Source organism: Leptonotus elevatus, chromosome 6, assembly GCF_054856555.1.
Source record: "Leptonotus elevatus isolate MCC_2025b chromosome 6, RoL_Lele_1.0, whole genome shotgun sequence".
NCBI classification, from domain to species: Eukaryota; Metazoa; Chordata; class Actinopteri; order Syngnathiformes; family Syngnathidae; genus Leptonotus; species Leptonotus elevatus.
In genome coordinates this window covers 23,093,399-23,113,782 of record NC_141244.1, presented here as the reverse complement: position 1 = coordinate 23,113,782, position 20,384 = coordinate 23,093,399, and the positions used below count along the sequence as shown (strand labels likewise).

General features: G+C 38.5%; 1 protein-coding gene across 2 annotated transcripts; it reads right to left on the bottom strand.

Moving 5' to 3' along the window:
- Positions 1 to 3,681: 3,681 nt before the first annotated feature.
- Positions 3,682 to 18,776, bottom strand: drd2l (dopamine receptor D2 like). Of its 2 annotated transcripts, none has more exons than XM_086078031.1 (8): positions 18,550 to 18,776; positions 11,709 to 12,128; positions 9,479 to 9,588; positions 8,021 to 8,157; positions 7,613 to 7,809; positions 6,480 to 6,563; positions 6,052 to 6,403; positions 3,682 to 5,172 (listed from the first exon to the last, which is right to left on the bottom strand). In XM_086078031.1, exons 2-8 carry the CDS (start codon positions 12,099 to 12,101, stop codon positions 4,976 to 4,978), a joined length of 1,470 nt encoding a protein of 489 aa, XP_085934157.1. In that variant the 5' UTR covers positions 12,102 to 12,128; positions 18,550 to 18,776; the 3' UTR covers positions 3,682 to 4,975. The 2 variants fall into 2 exon arrangements, with proteins under 2 accessions (XP_085934157.1, XP_085934158.1); XM_086078032.1 differs by lacking the exon at positions 18,550 to 18,776 and adding an exon at positions 14,027 to 14,127.
- Positions 18,777 to 20,384: the final 1,608 nt, after the last annotated feature.

The following is a 20,384-nucleotide window of genomic DNA, read 5'->3' as shown; positions in this document are numbered from 1 at the left end:
AGCTTCCAACTTTTTTTTTTATGGACGGTTGACATGTTATCACTCAAATGTCAGCTGAAGACACAAGTGGAAAGGGAGAATCTTTCACAACACAGATAAAACAATGTTGAAACTTCTCCATAGCTCCAAACATTGATTGCTTTTTCTCTCCTCCTGTTTGTTGTACGTGATCCGATGCGATGCAATTTGGATGAGTGTCAGATGGTATCTATCTGGACCTGCTGCATGAAAGGTCACCGGTCTAGCACAGGTTGAAACTTGGTAATTGCCTAGTATTCGGGAAGTATGGCACGTAAATAATTAGGTTTGTTTGCTGGGTTTGAATCATTTATCACAGGAGGAAGTGAAAGCCTGTTCTTTTAATCCAGATACACAAAAAAGCGTGCGCAATAAGAAATTGACACTCCACAGTGGAATCGACTGGATTACAAACATTTGACGATACCGCCCGCACCGGACGACTTGGAAACGTATGCTCTAAGGTAGGATGGCTCTCAAAACACGGACATTCTTGCGTCTTCCACTTTAGGATTTAATCAATGGTGATTTCGAGGTGAAGAATCGCGGGTTATTTTTAAACCAAGTAGCTCATTCCCCGAACGCGCTAGCTATGCTAGCAAGTTACAACAAAAGCAATAACATTGTTGATTCATCACTTATTTTCATAAACTTAAACAACAATTTCAACTTTTGGGCTGCTGGGAAAGGAAAATAAGAGACCGTAAGGAGGGTATTTGGAAAGATCTTAAAATCGAACATCTTGACCACAAATCTATTTTTAGCCAGAGCTAGCCACGGCTAACGGCTCGCATATATCACAACCGCACTATGAGTCAGGTTTCCGTTTTTATGCGAATTTTGTGAAAATGCGCAAAACGGACATGCGATTTATGCCGGTTTCCATGCGCTCTTCTTTTGCGAATCTTTACTTATTTTAGCTTAGCGTAACATAGGTCATACACATTATAGCCAAGCTAGCTTCACTTCGTTTATGACAGGCTAGCGTCCCCTAGCTTCATAGCTCAGCTAACTTCAGTGTAGGCCATTTTAGCCAAGCTTATCTTATTTCAGATCACATCTTAGTTGAATTTAGCCTAGCTTATTTTATTAGAATTTATTTGACCTTGACCTTTTATTTTAGCATAGCTTCACTTAGTTTATAATAGCTTCCCCTCCTCTCAGTTTACATTACCTGAGTTTTTCTCCCGTTATATATATATATATATATATATATATATATATATATATATATATATATATATATATAAATAATATCATAATATTTGAATGTAACTTTCTTTATTTTAGCATTGCTTACTACTGCTGCTACCTGCAAAAGACACACCTGTCTAAATGTCATGTTGCTAATGCTAACTAAGTGAAACTGTTTTGCGGAGCTGAATTCTCCACAACAAATTACATACAGTAAATCCATCAACTCTTGTTAGCATGCAGTTTGTCCTTCCCTGTCAATCGCGCATGCAGCAGACAACTTCGAGTGACGGCTGCGGGGAAAGTGGGCGGGCAGATGAAGGAATTATGCATGAAGATGTAAAATTCCGAGGAGACGAGAGGTGACGTTTGTCATGTGTTGACATCTGGTGGGGGAGAACGTGATTTGCAGTGACGTTGAGACATTTTCACTCTGAAATATGAACACAAAGTATATTTGCATAAGTCCACTTATGACACTAATGCTCCTCTTTGATTGCCATATTTTTTTCCATTATAATGTGTATGATAATATTATGATAGATTTCCCCCCCCAACCCTGCATCATACTGACAACATCCGTCTTTTTTTTTTATTTATCTACTTGCCTAACTAAATAGAAAGGCATAACTATTAGATGTATTCATTTTTTTAAATGATTTTGACAAATAATTATAATTTATGAAATGTACTCACTTTTTCATTTTTAAAATAATTATTAAATTTGATTATTTCTGTAGTCATTAAAAATTCATTCAATTACTTTTAAGATTTTAGTTTAATGTAGCTAATAATTTGCCTATTAACTCATTCACTGCCATAGACGTCAAAAATTAGTTTTAACTATTTCTATTAGTTTAACATTTTTTTCCACTTTTGTTAACAAGAGTAAGAAAACAAATATTGTACATTTAGACCAGATATAAAATGTGTTAACTATTGAGGTCATGCAATTAATTGCAATGAAAAATTTTAATCGCCTGACGCCCTAAGTTGAATAATCTTTTATTTTTTTGGAAAAAAAAATATGATTTTAAAAACGAAAAGAAAATATTAAAAATAAGGTTTTTGAAAAAAATATTATTTAAAAAAAGAAAAGAAAAGATTATTAGAAATTAGGTTGTCAGGCTATTACATTTTTTAATTGTAATTAATCAGATTACTTAAATAGTTAACTCACAATTAATCACAAATTTTATATCTGTTCTAAATGTACAATAACTTTTTTTCTAGGTTTTCATGCTCTTGTTAAAAGTGGAAAAAATGTCAAACTAACAGAAATAGTTCAAATGAATTTTTGACGTCTAAAGCCGTCAATGGCAGTGAATGAGTTAAGTGTGATATTACATTGTATATATAAGAACAGTACCTTTTTAATTAAATGTAAAATGTACCTGAATATGGTTACATTTATTATGAGTAATAGAATTGTATGACAATGTTTGTGCTTGAGTGTTTACACAATCGTGGATCCATCGTGCCGATAATTATCACATTTTGTTTTTTATTGAACATGTTTGTTTTTGTGCATGTCGTTTGTGGTGCATTGGACTGAAGTTGTTCCTAATAATATGACCCTCTCCTATGATTACATGACGTAACCAAAATATTAGAAAAACGACAATCACAAGGTGACATCAGATTATTGCGTGATGCAAGAAAATTCATATTCAAATACATAATCACGTGTCCAAACCAATCATTCTTGGATTGATCATTTTCATATCACTTTTAATTCATGTATGTTTGGTTATTAGACATTCACTCACCTAATCACGAGTAGCTCGTCCCTCTGGAGATTTAATTTCAAATTGTAATAATGACTGAGTCAACTTCATATTCACGTCAATCGAAGATCATATTAAAATGTCCCTTTCCAAAAATATTGTTATTACATTATATTCAATATCTCAGAGGACCCCCCCCCCCCCACACACACACACTTGTTTGGCTATTTTCAGATTGATGATTAATTTTGTCTCTCAATGTTTCCCTAATTTCCCCTCTGTACCTCCACAGCAGACATGGGTAAATTTGCCCTCACTTAATCCACATCACGAGGGAATAACACCGACGATTTCATTTTGACCTTGAGCGAGCAGTCAAGTACTAAAATCAAGAATAAATGGAATAAGGATTCCCTTTGGGGTCATTCTATACACAGAATAACGTCGAAAGCTTCCTGTGCTCGTCTGGGATTTATCCAATTTAAGGTTCTTTTCAAAGTTATACTTATGCTGCAGAACACACACACACACGGATATTTTTAACTCATTCACTGCCAGCCCAGGTCAAATGGATTTTTGACATCTATAGCCGTCGCTGGCACTGAATGAGTTAATGACACGGAAGGGAGGGGCTGCCATCTTCATGAGCCGTTTTCTGAGCGGGCATGGAGTCGACGTCCTGCTCTTCACGAGAGTTTTTGTCATTCTCGTTAGTTGTATTGAAGGCTCAAAGACAAGCTCATTGTGTTGGAATTTTATTTGAAGACAACATCAACGACAAACATTTACAAGAACCGCGGAGAAAGAATTCCAGTTGTGGTATTTTTTTTTTTCCTTCCGAGGCTTCCAAACCAGGTTCCGGGTTGTTGATCCTTTTTGGTATTTTGTTTTTGTGTATATGTATGCATAGGTACAAATATTCATATACAGGTTTCTGTGCTTATGTTTATGTACGCTTGCCTGTGGTTTTGTATTCACATTGACGAAAAAAAGAAAAATAAGTGAACTGTATCATTTTATTATCGCATCCTGTTTTGCAAGAAAAATATTTGGAAAAAATACGGTTTAAAATGGAGTCTTTTTCTAAGTAATATTATGCGCAGTTTGAACATTAACACTGCACTTAAATATAAAAGAAAACTGGTTTGTCCTTAACTCATTCACTGCCATTGACGGCTATAGACGTCTAAAAAACTCATTTGAACTATTTCTATTAGTTTAACATTTTATTCCACTTTTGTAAACAAGAGTGTGAATTGTGAGTTAACTAGTGAAGTCATGCGATTAATTACAATTAAAAATTGTAATCGCCTGACGCCCCTAATTTTTAATAATCTTTTCTTTCTTTCTTTAAATTGCGTCAGGCGATTACATTTTTTAATTGTAATTAATCACATGGCTTCAATAATTAACTCACAATTAATCACAAATTTTATATCTGTTCTAAATGTACAAACATTTTTTTTTTAGGTTTTCATACTCTTATTAACAAAAGTGGAAAACTAATAGAAATTGTTCAAATTAATTTTTGACGTCTATAGCCGTCAATGGCAGTGAATGAGTTACCTCACTAGTCTCAACATGACATTCTGATTAATATTACATTTGTGGAATGAGTTATGCAGCTAAGTCCAGCCGTTTTTATCCATCGCAGGGGCGGCCATTTTGCAACTGGCTGTCGTCTGAAAATGACAACACAGTTGCCCAGGCAACGACCAATCACAGCTCACCTGTTTTCTGTAGCTGCGCTGTGATTGGTTGTTATCTGAGACCTAAGCAACTGTGATGTCATCTTAAGTGGCAAAATGGCCGAGTCTGCATTTTGCTGCTTAACTCATATTCCACTAACAAAAAAACTTATTGTCAAAATGTTTTATTTGGGTTAACTTAGCAGATGACCTTTGACCTGCAATGGCTTTGTGCCTCTGTGTACCACACTGAGAATCACTGAGAAGTGGCCAGTGAGAATCAATCAATCAATGTTCGTACGCATCACCTTTCGAAAATCACCTCATTTTCCCTGAATCTGAGCGCGGTCAACAGAGGAGGATCTTGATGAAGGCCTTGCGGAACTCCACGTTGAAGGTGGTGTAGATGACGGGGTTGACGGCGCTGTTGAGGTAGCCCAGCCACGTGACGGCGCTGTACAGGGAGGGCGAGATGCAGCAACTGCCGCAGTGAGCCTTCAGGACGTGCGTCAGGAAAAACGGCAGCCAGCAGATGATGAACACGCCTGCGAAAACAAGAAGAAGAAAAATTATCGGCTGGCTGATATGCGGCCTTTTAACTCATTCACTGCCATTGACGGCTATGAACGTCAAAAATTCATTTGAACTATTTCTACTAGTTTAACATTTTCTTCCACTTTTGTTAACAAGAGTATGAAAATGTACATTTAGAACAGATATAAAATTTGTGATTCATCGTGAGTTAACTATTGAAGTCATGCGATTAATTACAATTAAACATTTTAATCGCCTGACGCCCTAATTTTAATAATCTTTTCTTTCTTTTTTTGAAAAAAGATAATTTTAAAAACAAAAAGAAAAGATTATTAAAAATTCGGACGTCAGGCGATTTTTTTTTTATTGTTATTAATCACATGACTTCAATAGCTAACTCACGATTAATCACAAATTTGATATCCGTTCTAAATGTACAATAAAAAAAATCTAGGTTTTCATACTCTTGTTAAAAGAGTAAACATTTTAATCGCCTGACGAGATGTTATTAAAAATTATGGGCGTCAGGCGATTATTTTCTTTTTTACCCGTAATAAATCGCATGGCTTTAATCGTTAACACAATTAATCACAAATTTTATATCTGTTCTAAATAAACAATAAAAAAATCTAGGTTTTCATACTCTAGAAAATGTGTGATTAATCGTGAGTTAACTATTAAAGTTATGCGATTAATTACGAGTAAAAAAAATTTTTATCGCCTGACGAGATGGTTATTAAAAATTTGGTTTTCATACTCTTGTTAACAAAAGTAAAAAACATTTTAAACTAATATAAATAGTTCAAATGATTTTTGACATCTATAGCCGTCCGTCAATGGCAGTGAATGAGTTAAAATCGGCAGATTTTTTTTGTGATGGGGCGGTTCACCAAGCACGATGGCGAGCATCTGCGTGGCCTTCCTCTCCTTCTGCTGCGACATCCTGCCTCGGGCTCTCTCCTTGGTGACGCCGGCCGGCCAGCCGCCGCCGCCGCCATGCTCCCGCCAGCCCTCCCGGCCTCGCATGCCGTCCTCCAGCGTGGGGGGGCGGGGCGTCAAGGCGGAGCGCGTCATCGTGCACGGGAGGGTCGGGGCGGGTCCCACCGAGACGGAAAGCGAGATGGTCGCCCGGCCCGGTTGCGGTTGGGCGACGGGCGGCTCGGCTGAGTTCTGCTCGGTCTGCGGCAGGAAGCGACTGCGCTCCACCTCTAGGGGGTGCACCATCGCCTCCTTCACCAGCGTCTACAACAACAATCGGACGCTGTGATTCTGCTGACAAAATATTGAAACAACAAAAACGTAAACTCTCAAGTCTTACCACTCGCTTTCGCTGGGGGGCTGCGGTGGAGGGTCTCAAGATCAAAGCGCACAGTTTTACGTCCTCTGGTTGCGTACATTTATTCTGGAAAACACAAAAGGGACAGATTGGGAAGAACCGAACCAAACCGTCGTCATCGGCTTTGTGGAGGGCGTTTTCTCACAGCTTTGTTGAAAATGTTTGGTTGTTTTGTCTTTCTTTTGAATGATTTAGCTAGGCTAGCTGACGGCTAGCCTGCTAGCTAACATCAGCTTGACAGCGCACTATCCATTTTGAAGTCAAAAAGCGCATATTAGCCATAAAATGGAGCGATAGAAAAGTCCATTACAAAGTTTAACTGTTATATTTTCTAAGTGTATGCCTATTGTTAGCCTTATTTTTAGCCTGCTAGCTAACATCAGCTTGACAGCACGCTATCCATTTTTAAGTCAAAAGAGCGCATATTAGCCATAAATAGGAGCACATAACAAAGTCTAATGGTTATATTTTCTATGTATATGCCTATTTTTAAATCAATGTACCTACTGAAATGTAAATTACGCCCGCTGTTTCATCTCCATCAGAAGCAGTAGAGCCATTTTGAACAAGAGTTAGCTAACTCCATCTTTGACATTTTTAAGTTAAAAGGGAAGTCAGCCCCCCCAATTTTCTTTTGACAATAATATGTTCTATGCCCCACTGGTCTAAATATGGTATCCTGGTTATGGAATATGAGTTAAGCAGCAAAATCCAGCCGTTTTTAGCCATCTCAGGGGGCGGCCATTTTGCCACTTGCTGTCGACTGAAGATGACGTCAATGTTGCTCAGGTCTGAGGTAACAACCAATCACAGCTCAGCTTCAGAAAAGAGGTGTGATTGGTCGTTGCCTGAGCCCAGACAACATTGATGTCATCTTCAGTCGACAGCAAGTGGCAAAATGGCCGCCCCCTGAGATGGATAAATAAATAAATATGAATCAGAATGTCATGTTTAGACTAGTGAGGTCACAGATAACAAATTGTTGTCAAGAAATGTTTAAGGTTGACTTTACTGAACCTCTATCAAAAAGTCCCGCCCCTTTTTTGTTAGCTAGTTTTCCCACAAACCCACAAGCTAACTAATAAAACGGCCATTCCCTGGTGGAGGTAACATACCTTCCTGTGCCGCTGTTGCTGCTCGGGCCCGTTGTGTCTCCGGGGGGGCCCCGTGCGTCGGCCGCGTCTGCGAAGGACCACGCAGATTTGCGCGTACACCAGCAGGGTGACGATAAAGGGCACGTAGAAGGACGCCACCGACGAGTAGACCACAAAGGCCGGGTCGGCGAAGCTGCACGTGGTGCCTTCGCGGTCCGCTGGAGGGCAGGAAAACGCACTTCAATCACCTCCACCTCCCAAACCTTTGACACAATTCACCACCTAAAAATGTTTTGTCGTCCAAGTATCAACATCGTGATTTAGATTTTGAACCCAAATCAAATCGAAATTCCAATCTATTTTGACTGTCAATTTTGCGGAAGCTTGACCGACGTCCAAAAGCAAAAGAGTTGATGTTTTCCGTGTTACCGGTGTTGTTGAGTCCAAAGAGCAGCGGGCAGGAGATGGCGAAAGAGAGGAACCATACGGCGGCGATCATCAGCGCCACCCTCCTCCTGGAGCTGTAGCGCGTGTTGTACAACAAAGGCATGGCCACTGCCGTGTACCTGCAACAAGCACGCAGGAATCATAAAAAAAATCAAAATAAATTCTAATTCAATTTTTTAATTTGAACAAATATTTTCATTCCAAAACTTTTTACCACATTTCAACTCATTCACTGCCGTTGACGGCTATAGACGTTAAGATCCGTTTTAACTCGGCTGGCAGTGAATGAGTTACAAGTGTGAATGGATTAATTCCACAAGTGCATTAAGTCGTTTATATTGCTTTAAATTTGGGAGTCAGGGCACAAGTTCTGTTATCTATTTATATAAAATAATAATAATAATGCCGCCACCACTGGTTTTAGGCTGACCCCGGAAATTATTATTTTCCATACAATGAACCCCACATACTAAGAAATTCAGCACCTGTGGATTTACCTATTTGTGGTATTATTTATTTTATTTGTTGAGCAGCCTACCCCTGTTTTTAGTGGAAAATGCTTATTGGCATTTCATCCCAGCTTATTCAAGAATTTGGGATGTTTATTTATTTATTTATTTAAATGCCCCCCCACCTCCAAATGCCGTTATAATGGGCATACATTTTTCGTAGATTTTGGGGATTCAAGGCAATAATCCGATTATTGCTGTGAATCTCATAGTGAGGGTGTGTCAGCTGCCTCTAGTGGTACATGAAAAAAAATTATATTGTTAAAATATTCAAATTGTGCATGATTTTTAGCATAATACGTTTGTAAGTACAGTTCCATTGTATTGAACTTTTATGTACAAATACATTCACATGAATCTTATTTAGGTATGTTTGTATTGAATTTTTACGTGCAATAAGCATATTTATGACCTTTTCTATTTTGTTTGATTACAAAAATATTTTTAACGCCACACAATTTGAATAATTCACAAATCCTTTATTATTATTTTCAACTATTTTGTTTGTAATTTTCCACTGAATTGTACGAGCTTTTAAAACATTCAATACAAAGTTAAAAATGAAAATCTTTAATGTCTGTCTAATGTCAGAATATTTTGAAAAAGTATTATGACAGACATAGTCAAATATTTAATGTTGTAGACTTATTTTTTTCTGTATTTGAAAAAAAAAAAACATTTGAAAAAAAATCCATAATTTTTAATTTTGTTTATTTTTAAGTTAAAATTTTCCCCTATGCAATCCGGAGTCCAAAATAAAATGATTGAACATGTGTCCAATGTCTGTCTAGTGTGATTCGGCATGCATTACTCCTCTCTCTCTCTACTCCTTGAGTTTCAAATCATAACAAATTTGACGTTAATTAAAGACAAGTTGAAATAACTAGTAATGAATACAATCCATTGCTTAAACGTGACCTTGGTATCTTACCTGTCGATGCTGATGGCGCACAGGTTGAGGATGCTGGCGGTGCACATCATCACGTCGAGAGTCAACAGGATGTCGCAGTGGATCAGGCTGAAGCGCCACTCGCCCACCACCTTCAAACACATCAACACGCAATCATCTCCACACCTGTCTTTTGCTTTTCATCGGCCTTTTTGTCATTTTGTCACAAAATGACAGCAGTGATTTAAAAAAAAAAAAAAAAAAGTGTAACCTACGTATCTATCTACCTTGTGCAATGTGCCTGCCAGTATTATTATTAATAAGCCCCTTAACATGAATAGCTGATTGTCAGCCAAGACAGGCACAATCAATTATTAACGCTTACATTTCAAAATGATTCACTTTAATGACAACGAGCTCGTCACATAAATTGCTTCAGACGGAAAAACATTCATCCTTCAATTTTCTTTTCTCATTCTCTGCAGTGGCTGTCCTCATTATAATGAGACAAATTAACACCCATGGACAATTTAGAGGCTTCAGGGAAACAATCATTCACCTTTTGGAACGATCCAAATCAAATGATTATGCCCATATAGTCTGCTTAGCAACAAGTTTCTAAAGTAAACATGGAGTGAATTGTGTAAGCATTGTGTCCCAAGTTCAGCAAATAAATGTGATCGTGTATGCAATTTAAAAATAAAATAGTTCAGCCATGGGGCACAAATGATTCTGCCCCACTTAGTCTGCCTAGCAACAGTTGTTCAGTACAATATCTGCAAGTATGTTTATTTTTTCCTTGTGTGTGTTTCTTAAGTCCTCTTGAAAGGAAAGGAAACGGTGTATAAATGTGACGGTAAATCATGAACGGAATTAAAAAAAAAAAGCTAGGCTAAGGAGCACAAATGATTCTGCTCCATCGTCTGCCTAGCAACAGCTGCTAATTACTATATCTGCAAGTGGTTTTTTTCTCCTTTGGCTTGTGTGTGTGTTATCCCCTGGAAAGGAGGCGGCATCATAATCATGATATTAAATTAGACTATAGGGCACAAATGATTCTGCCCCACTTAGTCTGCCTAGCAACAGTTGTTCAGTACAATATCTGCAAGTATGTTTATTTTTTCCTTGTGTGTGTTTCTTAAGTCCTCTTGAAAGGAAAGGAAACGGTGTATAAATGTGACGGTAAATCATGAACGGAATAAAAAAAAAAAAAGATAGGCTATGGGGCACAAATGATTCTGCCCCACATAGTATGCCTATTACAATATCTGCAAGTCCCCCCCCCCCCCCCTTTGGCTTGTGTGTGCGTTTTCTTTAGCCGCTGGAAAGGAGGCGGCATCATAATCATGATATTAAATTAGACTATGGGGCACAAATTATTCTGCCCCACTTAGTCTGCCTAACAACAGTTGTTCAGTACAATATCTGTAAGAATGTTTTTTTTTTCTTTGTATATGTGTTTTTTTAAAGTCCTCTGGAAAGGAAAGCAAACGCTGTTCAAATGTGACGGTAAATCATGAACGGAATAAAAAAAAAAAAGATAGGCTATGGGGCACAAATGATTCTGCCCCACATAGTATGCCTATTACAATATCTGCAAGTCCCCCCCCCCCCCCCCTTTGGCTTGTGTGTGCGTTTTCTTTAGCCGCTGGAAAGGAGGCGGCATCATAATCATGATATTAAATTAGACTATGGGGCACAAATTATTCTGCCCCACTTAGTCTGCCCCACAACAGTTGTTCAGTACAATATCTGTAAGAATGTTTTTTTTTTCTTTGTATATGTGTTTTTTAAAGTCCTCTGGAAAGAAAAGCAAACGCTGTACAAATGTGACGGTAAATCATGAACGCAAATTATTATTATTATTTTTTTAAATCTAGGCTATGGGGCACAAATGATTCTGCTCCATATAGTCTGCCTAGCAACAGTTGCTCAGTAGAATATCTCCAAAAGTTTTTGAGTTTTCATGTTTTTTTAAAGTGATTTTTAAAAGTCCTCTGGAAAGGAAACAGCATTGTGAACGTAATATTAAATTGGGCTGTGGGGCACAAATGATTTTGCCCCTCGTAGTCATCCTAGCAACAGCTCAGTATTGCGTTTCGATTTTTCTTTGGCTTTTCGTGGAGGTTCTTAACATTCCGCACCAAGTTTAGCAAAGTTAATGTGATTGTGTATGAAATTAAAAGTAACGAAGCAAATGTTTGACTTCTTTGGTTTTTGTCTGCCTAGCAACAAGTGACCAGGAAAAGGTAAGTGGAATAGTGAGTCTTACCTCCAGGTAGACCCCCCAGGGCATGACCAGGGTGGCCAGTAGCAGGTCGGACACGGCCAGGGAAACAATGAGGTAGTTGGTGGTGGTCTGCAGGGCTCTTTCCCGCGACACGGCCACGCACACCAGCACGTTGCCGAATACCACGCAGAAGATGAGCAGCACGAGCAGCACGGCGTAGAAGTTGTATGGCGGCGAGGAGAGCGCGGACGCCGCCGCGCTGCAATTGCCGACCAAGGATAGCGGGATGTACGAGGGGGTGGCTGAGGCCAGGCCTGAGGAGGAGTTGAAATGGAGGGATGACAGCGGGAAGGAGGAGGGAGGTGGTGGGGGAGGAGGGGGAGGAGGAGGAGGAGGAGGAGGAGGAATGTCCGCGGAGCTGTTGTGAGAAGTCATGGCGATGCTCCAGTGAACATGGTCGCTCTGAAAAGTGGTCACACAAAAAGAAGCACACTTATTTTCGGCACTCAATTGGAAGACATCATTGAAAAGGACTTCAGACATAACAAGCAAAACTGGCTTGAAAACAGAAAATACCACACGTTGCATAGATGAAAATATTTAATAATTAATTAATAATTAATTAATTAATAATTACTCAACAAACGTTGATAACAAATATTACACTCCAAAAACAATCAACAAAAGACCCAAAAGGAACCATTTTGGATAAGACGGCTGCCAAAAAATGGAATTGCAATCAGATTTTTTTTTTTTAAGCGTACAAAATTCTCACATTTTTTAAAACACATATTTTCAGAAGCTATTTTGAAACTTAAAAATTGCTTCATTTTTCTTAACTTCCCAAAATAGGTCACAATTTTGCTAAAAAAAAAAATAGGAAGATGCAGGTCCCAGGGTGACAACAGTTGAGAACCACTTTAAGAACCAAATTATACGGTGAACTCATGAAACTGCATGTAATGCTTATGAAATAAGATCAAAAGATAAATGAAGAAAAATTGTGAGAAGGCAAGTTTGCTGGAGGTCAAAATGTCTTTTGAGGACCAGAACAAAAAAACGATTTATCAATAGCCGCCATTTTAGTTGTTTAGTTGCCTCGAACTCTCAAATTTGCGAGACAAAAAAAACGTACGAGAGCTACACGTAGCGTACCACTCGGATGTTTGTGCCAATACTTTTTGGTCGGGTTTTCAAATAAGGAGATAGCAGAGATAGGTTTTTGCCCCCAAATCAAGCTTTAAACAAACATATACTAAAATGTAAAAAAAAATAATGATCAGGACATGTAGATAGCATTTGTAGACAGCAGTTTATCAGCCCAAAAAAAAAATAATAATAATAATAAGTGTTGTTATTCTTGAATCATTTAGTGGTGTGAATGTGCCAACTTTCACTTAAAGTTTTGTGATTTCCTGCAGCTGCTTTTGTGTTGTAGTTTTATTTAAAGCAAATGAGGATTCCGTCAATCAATAGCACAATCAACGGCGAGCAGGATGGAATCAAGCTTGAGAGCGTAATGCCTTCGTTGAAGGTGTTGATAGTCTATTGATCGTCTCGCTGCCGATCGATCGCAATCCTTTGCCGTTTTTTATGTTGTGAAGAAAATTGTAACAGCAGGAGGTCAACATATGATGTTTTTGTGATGATGACATTGTTGTTTTGGGCCGTGGGGGGAAACTTTGGCTAAAATCGCTTCGAATCGCTACTCTTTCAAGTAAATTCATAGCTTTTCCTCCTGAATCAAAGTCACGACAGGGTCTGATGCATTTTAGTCCGATGGACTTTATGTGATAATAAAATGTAGTGCTTTGATACAAGAACAATAAAAAGCAGCAAAACAAATTAAAGTGTCCTCAGAAACACAGCAGCAGCAGCGAGCGAGCGTGACTCCTTTATAAATTGCTTTCATTGTCATTTGATGTTATGAACAACAAAGTAAATTTTCCACCACAAATGTAATTACCTGTGAAATTATTTCAATGAGGAAAAATACAGATGGATAATTCACTTTGGTCATCTACGTCACACAATAGAAAGTACTGCTTGAATATCAACAACTGAATGATAGCATTTTCTCAGCATAATGTTAGCATAGTTACTTAGCCGTGGCTAACTTTAGCGCCTCCATAAGCGGAAATGTTAGTTCAGTATGTTTGCATATTAAGATATGCAGATTATTAGCATGTTTATACAGTCTAGCATTTTCTCGGCATAATGTTAGCATAGTTACTTAGCAGCGGCCAACTTTAGCGCCTCCATAAGCAGAAAGTTAGTTCAGTATGCTAGCATATAAAAATATGGAGATTAGCATGTTTATGCAGTCTAGCATTTTCTCAGCATAACGTTAGCATACTTACTTAGCAGTGGCTAACATTAGAACCTCCATAAACAGAAAATTAGTTCTGTATGCAGTATGCTAGCATATTAAAATATGCAGATTATTAGCACATTTATGCACATCCAGCATTTTCTCAGCATAATATTAGCATAGTTACTTTACTTATTTATGTGCGTCTTGTTTGTGCAAAAAAAAAAAATTGTTGTTACACTTTGACTTTGTCTCAACCTCCTGGAGGGCATCCCGCCGTTTGGCTGCCTGATTTAATAAATCGACATAGAAGGCGTTTGGCCATCATTTTAGCCCTTCAGTGATCATTTATCATCACATATCTTGATTTAAAAAAAAAAGGACCCAAGACTGTCTCCTCAGGCTGCACGTCCAGTTCATCATGCGTGCTTCTGCAGCGCACCTCTAAAAAATGCATGGAGTCTGGGAACAAAAATGCCAGAAAATCACATTCCAATCCATCCATTTTCTGTGCTGCTATTAACATGCCGTTAAATAACCAATGACGAGCGGTTCTACTTTCGTGGACGGCATTCATATCTGTAATAACAAAAGCATTCCTTATTAGCGTTTAGCAACTGCAGTGCAGTTTCCTCTCATTTATTAACACTAGGATCACCGGTCAGGATAACGCCAGCTATCTTGTGTTATCAATACACGATGAATAAAACCAAAGCAGTAAATCAGCACAGCGGCTCGTTAACATGCTGCGCAGTTAGTCAGTGCGGCGTTGTTTTCACGCACAAGCACATTATCTGATGACTAATTAAAAGAGTAGCACGTTCATTTTAGTCATTGGGGAGGCGGCAATATATTATAACCGTTTCATTAAGGTCTCTTGTTGATTATATTTCATACTTAAGGGGAAGTCAAGTTAAAAAAAACAACATCTTTATAATAATAATAATATGTTTTATGTGCCCTCACTTATCTAAACACAAAAATGACTGCCACAAAAAAAAGAAGCAAAATGGCTGATTTCTCGTGTTTTTCAGGCATTGCTTTTTGACACTTTTTTGTGGGTCTACACTTGATAGATGAAATACTCTACCACATTTCACGTTGCTAAACTGTCTACAGGGGCCGAATTTCACCAAAATATTAACACAAATACTTGAAATGGATAAAATCACAAAAAAACACAGAACAACAAAATGTCAGCCCTTGTGTTATGGCTTCTTGAGACTTTTTTTTTGTGGATATACTATTGATATTAGACTTGGTAACCCATACTGCTAAGCCTACTGTAGAGGGACTGAATCCCCCCCCCCCCCCCCACTAATAAAAAAGAAAAAAAGAATACAGTTAATAGAGACAACTTGAGACAACCTTAATACGGCAGAACAAATAAAACAAAACAAAATGGCAGACTACGTTTTTTTGGGGGGTCATGACTGAAAACTTTTTGGGGGATCTACTTTGACATGTCAACCCATTTTCATGTTGCTAGGTAGTTGCTACTCCCCCCCCCCCCCAAAAAAAAAAATATATTTACAGAGAACTTAAAATAACAATAAAATGGCAGAATAAATAAACATAACGAAACAAAAAAACAAAATGGCAGACTTCCTATGTTTTTTTTTTTGGTGGCATGGCTTCTTGAGACTTTTTTGTGGGTCCACTCCTGATAGACCCACCTGCCCAATTTCATGTTACTGAATGAAACTGTACGGAGGTTGAACTTTCACCCCCCCCCTCCCACAAAAAAAAGGGAACAAGGCAAAGACACTAAAATGGCAAAGTAAAAACAAACAAACGTTAGCCTTCTAGTGTCTTTTTGAGACCTTTTTTTGTAAGTCTACGGCCATGTCTTCCCAATTTCATGTTTCCAAGGAGATACCGTACCTACACGGGCCGAATATAAAAAACTTGAAAGGACCCAATGGGCAGACCAAAAAAAAAAAGAAAAAGGGAGACTTCCTGTGTCTTCTTCTGAGCCCTTTTTGTGGGTCTGCTCTTGATAGACTTGCCTACCCAATTTCCTGCCGCCACGTGAAACCGTCTCAGGTGCGCGGGAAGCAAGCAATCATTTCATCTGGTTTCTTGCTCTTCCAAGCTTGTATTATCCGATGCTTTGTGAATCAAGTTCTTAATGTGTCTGTAATAACATGACTCTCTCCTTTTATCTCCTAACAATGTCCCCGGTCTGCCAGCGCCAGAGCCATTGTGAAGGCGCGCAGCGGTGGCCGGAATGTCATTCAACCTAATGTGAGTCCCATTAAAATAAAAAATGAGGAAGCTGTTTTATGTCCCCAGTAAGCCTGTTGATCCCTTGACTGGCAAGAATTAGCGAGGCTTCACATCGTCACTTGTGCTGTTACTCTGAGAGAATTAAGAGTCATTTAAATACTGTGAAGGTGAAATGCAAATTTTTTTTTTCTGTCTTTGGAAATCATGTCCTGTCAGTTTTTCAGATGGTTGACACTAATTTGTAAAGGATAGAATTATTAATGGCTCAACCGTTTACATTTTTTTTAATTCAGCCCCAGAAGCCAGTTTTACGATATCAACAAGAAATTGAGGGCATGTCTCTTCTGGGTAGACCCACAAAAAAAGTCAAGACGATATGCCCTGAAAGACACAGGAAGTCTGCCATTTTCTTCCGCAGCTCCGCCATTTTAGAGTAATTTCAAGATGTTGCCATTTTTTGTAAAAAATCACTTACAGAGGTACCAAATCCAGGTCCAGAAAGTAAAAACCCTGCCACAGTTTAGCTTTAGCCTCAGGGGCTAATTAGCTTGCTCGCTAGTTAGCTAGCTCCCATGGTGCTAATTTACCTGTTCGACAGCTAGCTAGCTATCTCCCGTGGTTCTCATTTACATGCTAGGGATCTAGCTAGCACCCATGGTGCTTGTTTACCTGCTAGGGAGCTAGCTAGCTAGCACTAGGGGCTAAAGCCGAACTGTGGAAGGGTTTTTACTTTCTGGACCTGGATTTGCCACCTCTGCTTAGAGATGTCTATCATGAGTAGACCCACAAAAAAAATCTCAAGAAACTATGCATGAAAAGACACAAAAATCCACCGCTTTGGTTCAAAGAGGTTATTTCAGACTCCGAGAGATTTTCCAATTTGGAAGCACGTATACGAGAGCGATAGGAAATGCTGATTTGCAAAACATTTCAATTTTGGTCATTACATGGCAGAAATTTTTGACGTCAGAAGACAATAAGAGCTCCAAGGTCAGAGCTGTAAAATGGAAGCTTCTGGAGTTGAGATTAATGGTTGGCTAAACATGTTGTGATGCTGGCGGGGGGGGGGGGGGGGGGGGGTTCGCTGGCTTGCTGCTGGTTTGAGTGGATCGTAATCAGGAGGTTATCGGTTTGACCTCCTCTTCCGCGCAAACTGTCATGGTATGTCCTTGAAAAAGGCTCGATGAGTTACAAGACTTTATGCAGCTGTAAACACGCACTAGGGCCAAATGTCATTTTAATATGCCAGTAAAACGTCAGAGAATTTGACCGAGAGCTTTTATTTTTTTAACAGCTTAATTCGCTCAATAAATATGTATTTATTCATTCATACTTTATGTCTTGCACTAATCCAGTTGAAGGTCACAAGTGAGCTGGAGTTGATCTCAGATGACTTTGGGAGAAAGTAAACACACAAGTCGCCCTCTCTGTCCATTTTTAAAACACATTTTTCCCCTTTGGCTTTTCGACTCGGCATTATTTGTGTTTTATTGTATTTACTGTCTTTGTGTTTACACGTCTGACTTAGGCCTTTATGTAGGTTTACAGCACTTTTTATACATCTACGGTTGTTTTTAAAACAAAAAAGTTGAGTTGGACCACTGATTTATTTTCAATGATGCATTTTCAAAGTGGCCTACTTTTTTTTTTTTTAAGTCTGCTTTTCAATATGTTAATTAAAAAACTTAACTTGAACTTCCCATATTTTAACAAAAATATGTTACAAATTACAAGTTAATATTTTAAGTGACTAGTAATATCTAGGCATTCTTTTAAATAATAATACAATCTGAAAACATTTAAAAAGATGACCACGTAAGCTAATTAGAAAGTTTTAAATTCCTGTTTTATAAAAATAGGACGTTCCATATTTTCTTTATTTTTGTTTTACATTACAGAATTTTATATATATATATATAAATAAAAGCCCTTTTCTACTTGCATTTTTTAAAGTCCAATGTTAATTTTATTGCTTTGAAATAAAACTTCCTGTCTTCCAACATTTTGTTTGTTTTTACAGAAAGCCTGCCAATTTAAATACGAATGAAATTTGAATAATAGGATTAGGGTTTTGTTGCAGACTATTATTTCAGGCTAATTAGGAAACGTTTAATTCTTCCACTGTGCTAAATTAAATGTGTCATATTTCACGTATTATTAATGTAGTCCAAAACATAAACTATGAAAGTTTGAATTCTATACTTTGAAACAATGTCCGCATTTTATTAATGTCATTGCAGCCTACACTGTCGTCTCAGTAACAATACAGCAGAGGCGATGTCGCGGGATTAATAATAATAACAATAATCAATAAATTCATAACACGTTGGACAGTTGACTTACCGGTTGAGAGGTGTCAGGTCCGTTCTCCTCTCACCATGCCGTCCGGCGTCCAGAAGCTTCGAGTCCGCTGACACTCGCGGTCGCTTCCGCGCTCATAAACTCCGGCGCAGCGCGCTCCTCCCCCGGGGGGGCTTTCCCGCCTGCTTGGGTCGCTTCTGGAGCTGGGGTCCGCGAGGCGTGGAGGGGAGCGGGGACGGTGGCTGGACCGACCTGCGTGCGTGCGTGCGTGCGTGAATGCATGCGCGGGTTGTAGGTTCGTTGACAAGAACGCAGGCGAGCTGACACGTAATTGGCTGAGGGAACCGAAGCACGCCGGACTTTGACTGACAGGTCAATCAGCCAATCAAGCGCAATTTGAAGAAAACATCTCCCTACTTGATCTATTTGATTTTTTTTTTGGGGGGGGGGGGGGGGGGGGGTTGTGTGGCGTTGTCCGCTAACTTCACGGAGCAGCAGTTGGTATACATGGAGACCAACAAGGGTTAAAGTACATAGCCCTGAGGCACTCCGGGGCTGATGGTCCTCCTGTCTGAGATACTTCTCACCAGTCGCACATTTCTTCCAGTCAATTAGGAAGTCTGTGATCCAGCTGCAGAGCAAATCTGGAACGTTTAACATTATGTTCATGCCTCGATATTAATGTTAGGTTTGAATGGGGGTGCGGGTGATGTGCTTCCAGAAGGCCAGGGTTAATTTTTCATTGGTAGAATAAAAGTAGTGGGATTACAAAAAACAAACAAAAAAAAGTTTCTCAATAACACTTGTGTGGGTGTGGGAGTAGGATTGTAGGTTTTTGTCGGGTTATATATAATTCACATGGGGCCAAATAAAAGTTTCATCCCTAATGAGAATCCAAACTTCATGTTTCTCGCTGGCCAAGCCTTTGCTCTACCTCGAAGCTTCTTCCTAATCCGTGCAAACAAGTGTAGCAGATCCGCATAAGCCCCCTGAGAGTTCATTTGGAAGCAGCAGCGAAGACAACTGTAAACAAAGAAAATGAAAATAGACACACAAAAACAGACCAAACACACACACAAAACCCATAATTGGTGGGGGAAAAACCCTTATAAAAATAGTGGGGGGAGGGGGGGGTACCACTAAATAAAAAAATCTTCATACATAAATTGACCATAAACAAAGAAACTGACAACATTTCATGGAAATTTAGATAAAACCAACAAAAAAAAAGGTCAAAATTTCTCAAAAAACAAAACAAAAATGATTGTCAGTTACAGCAAAGTGGCAATAATTACCACTGAAATGGGCATTTAGACAAAAATGGACAGGAATTCCCACAAAAAAAAACAAAGAGAAAATAATACCCACCAAAAATGGATAAAAATTCCCACAAAAATATAATCCAAAATTTAAAAAAAACTATACAAGTCACAAATCTCTAAAATGGGCACAAAATAAAAATCCCCCTTAAAGTTGATAAAAAAAATTGAACCAAATTCTTACATAAATGGAAAAAAAAATCTTACAAAAACACACACACGCACACAAAATAGACAAAAATCCTACATAAATCTGCCCCAAAATCTTAAAAAAAAATCCCACACAAATTGACACAATACCCCAAGAAAGGGCCCAAAAATCCCGATAAAAGGCCAACAATTCCAACAAAAATAACACTAAAATGCACAAAAAACTGGACAGGAATTCATGCAAAAAATATAAAAAGAATGGCCAAAGAATATCACACAAGTGACAAACTCTAAAATGAACAAATTTCCACAAAAATATCACCCCAAATGGACAAAAACATCCACAAAGTGTACCCCCCCAAAAAATATATAATTCCCATTTAAACAGAATCCCACAAAAATCAGCAC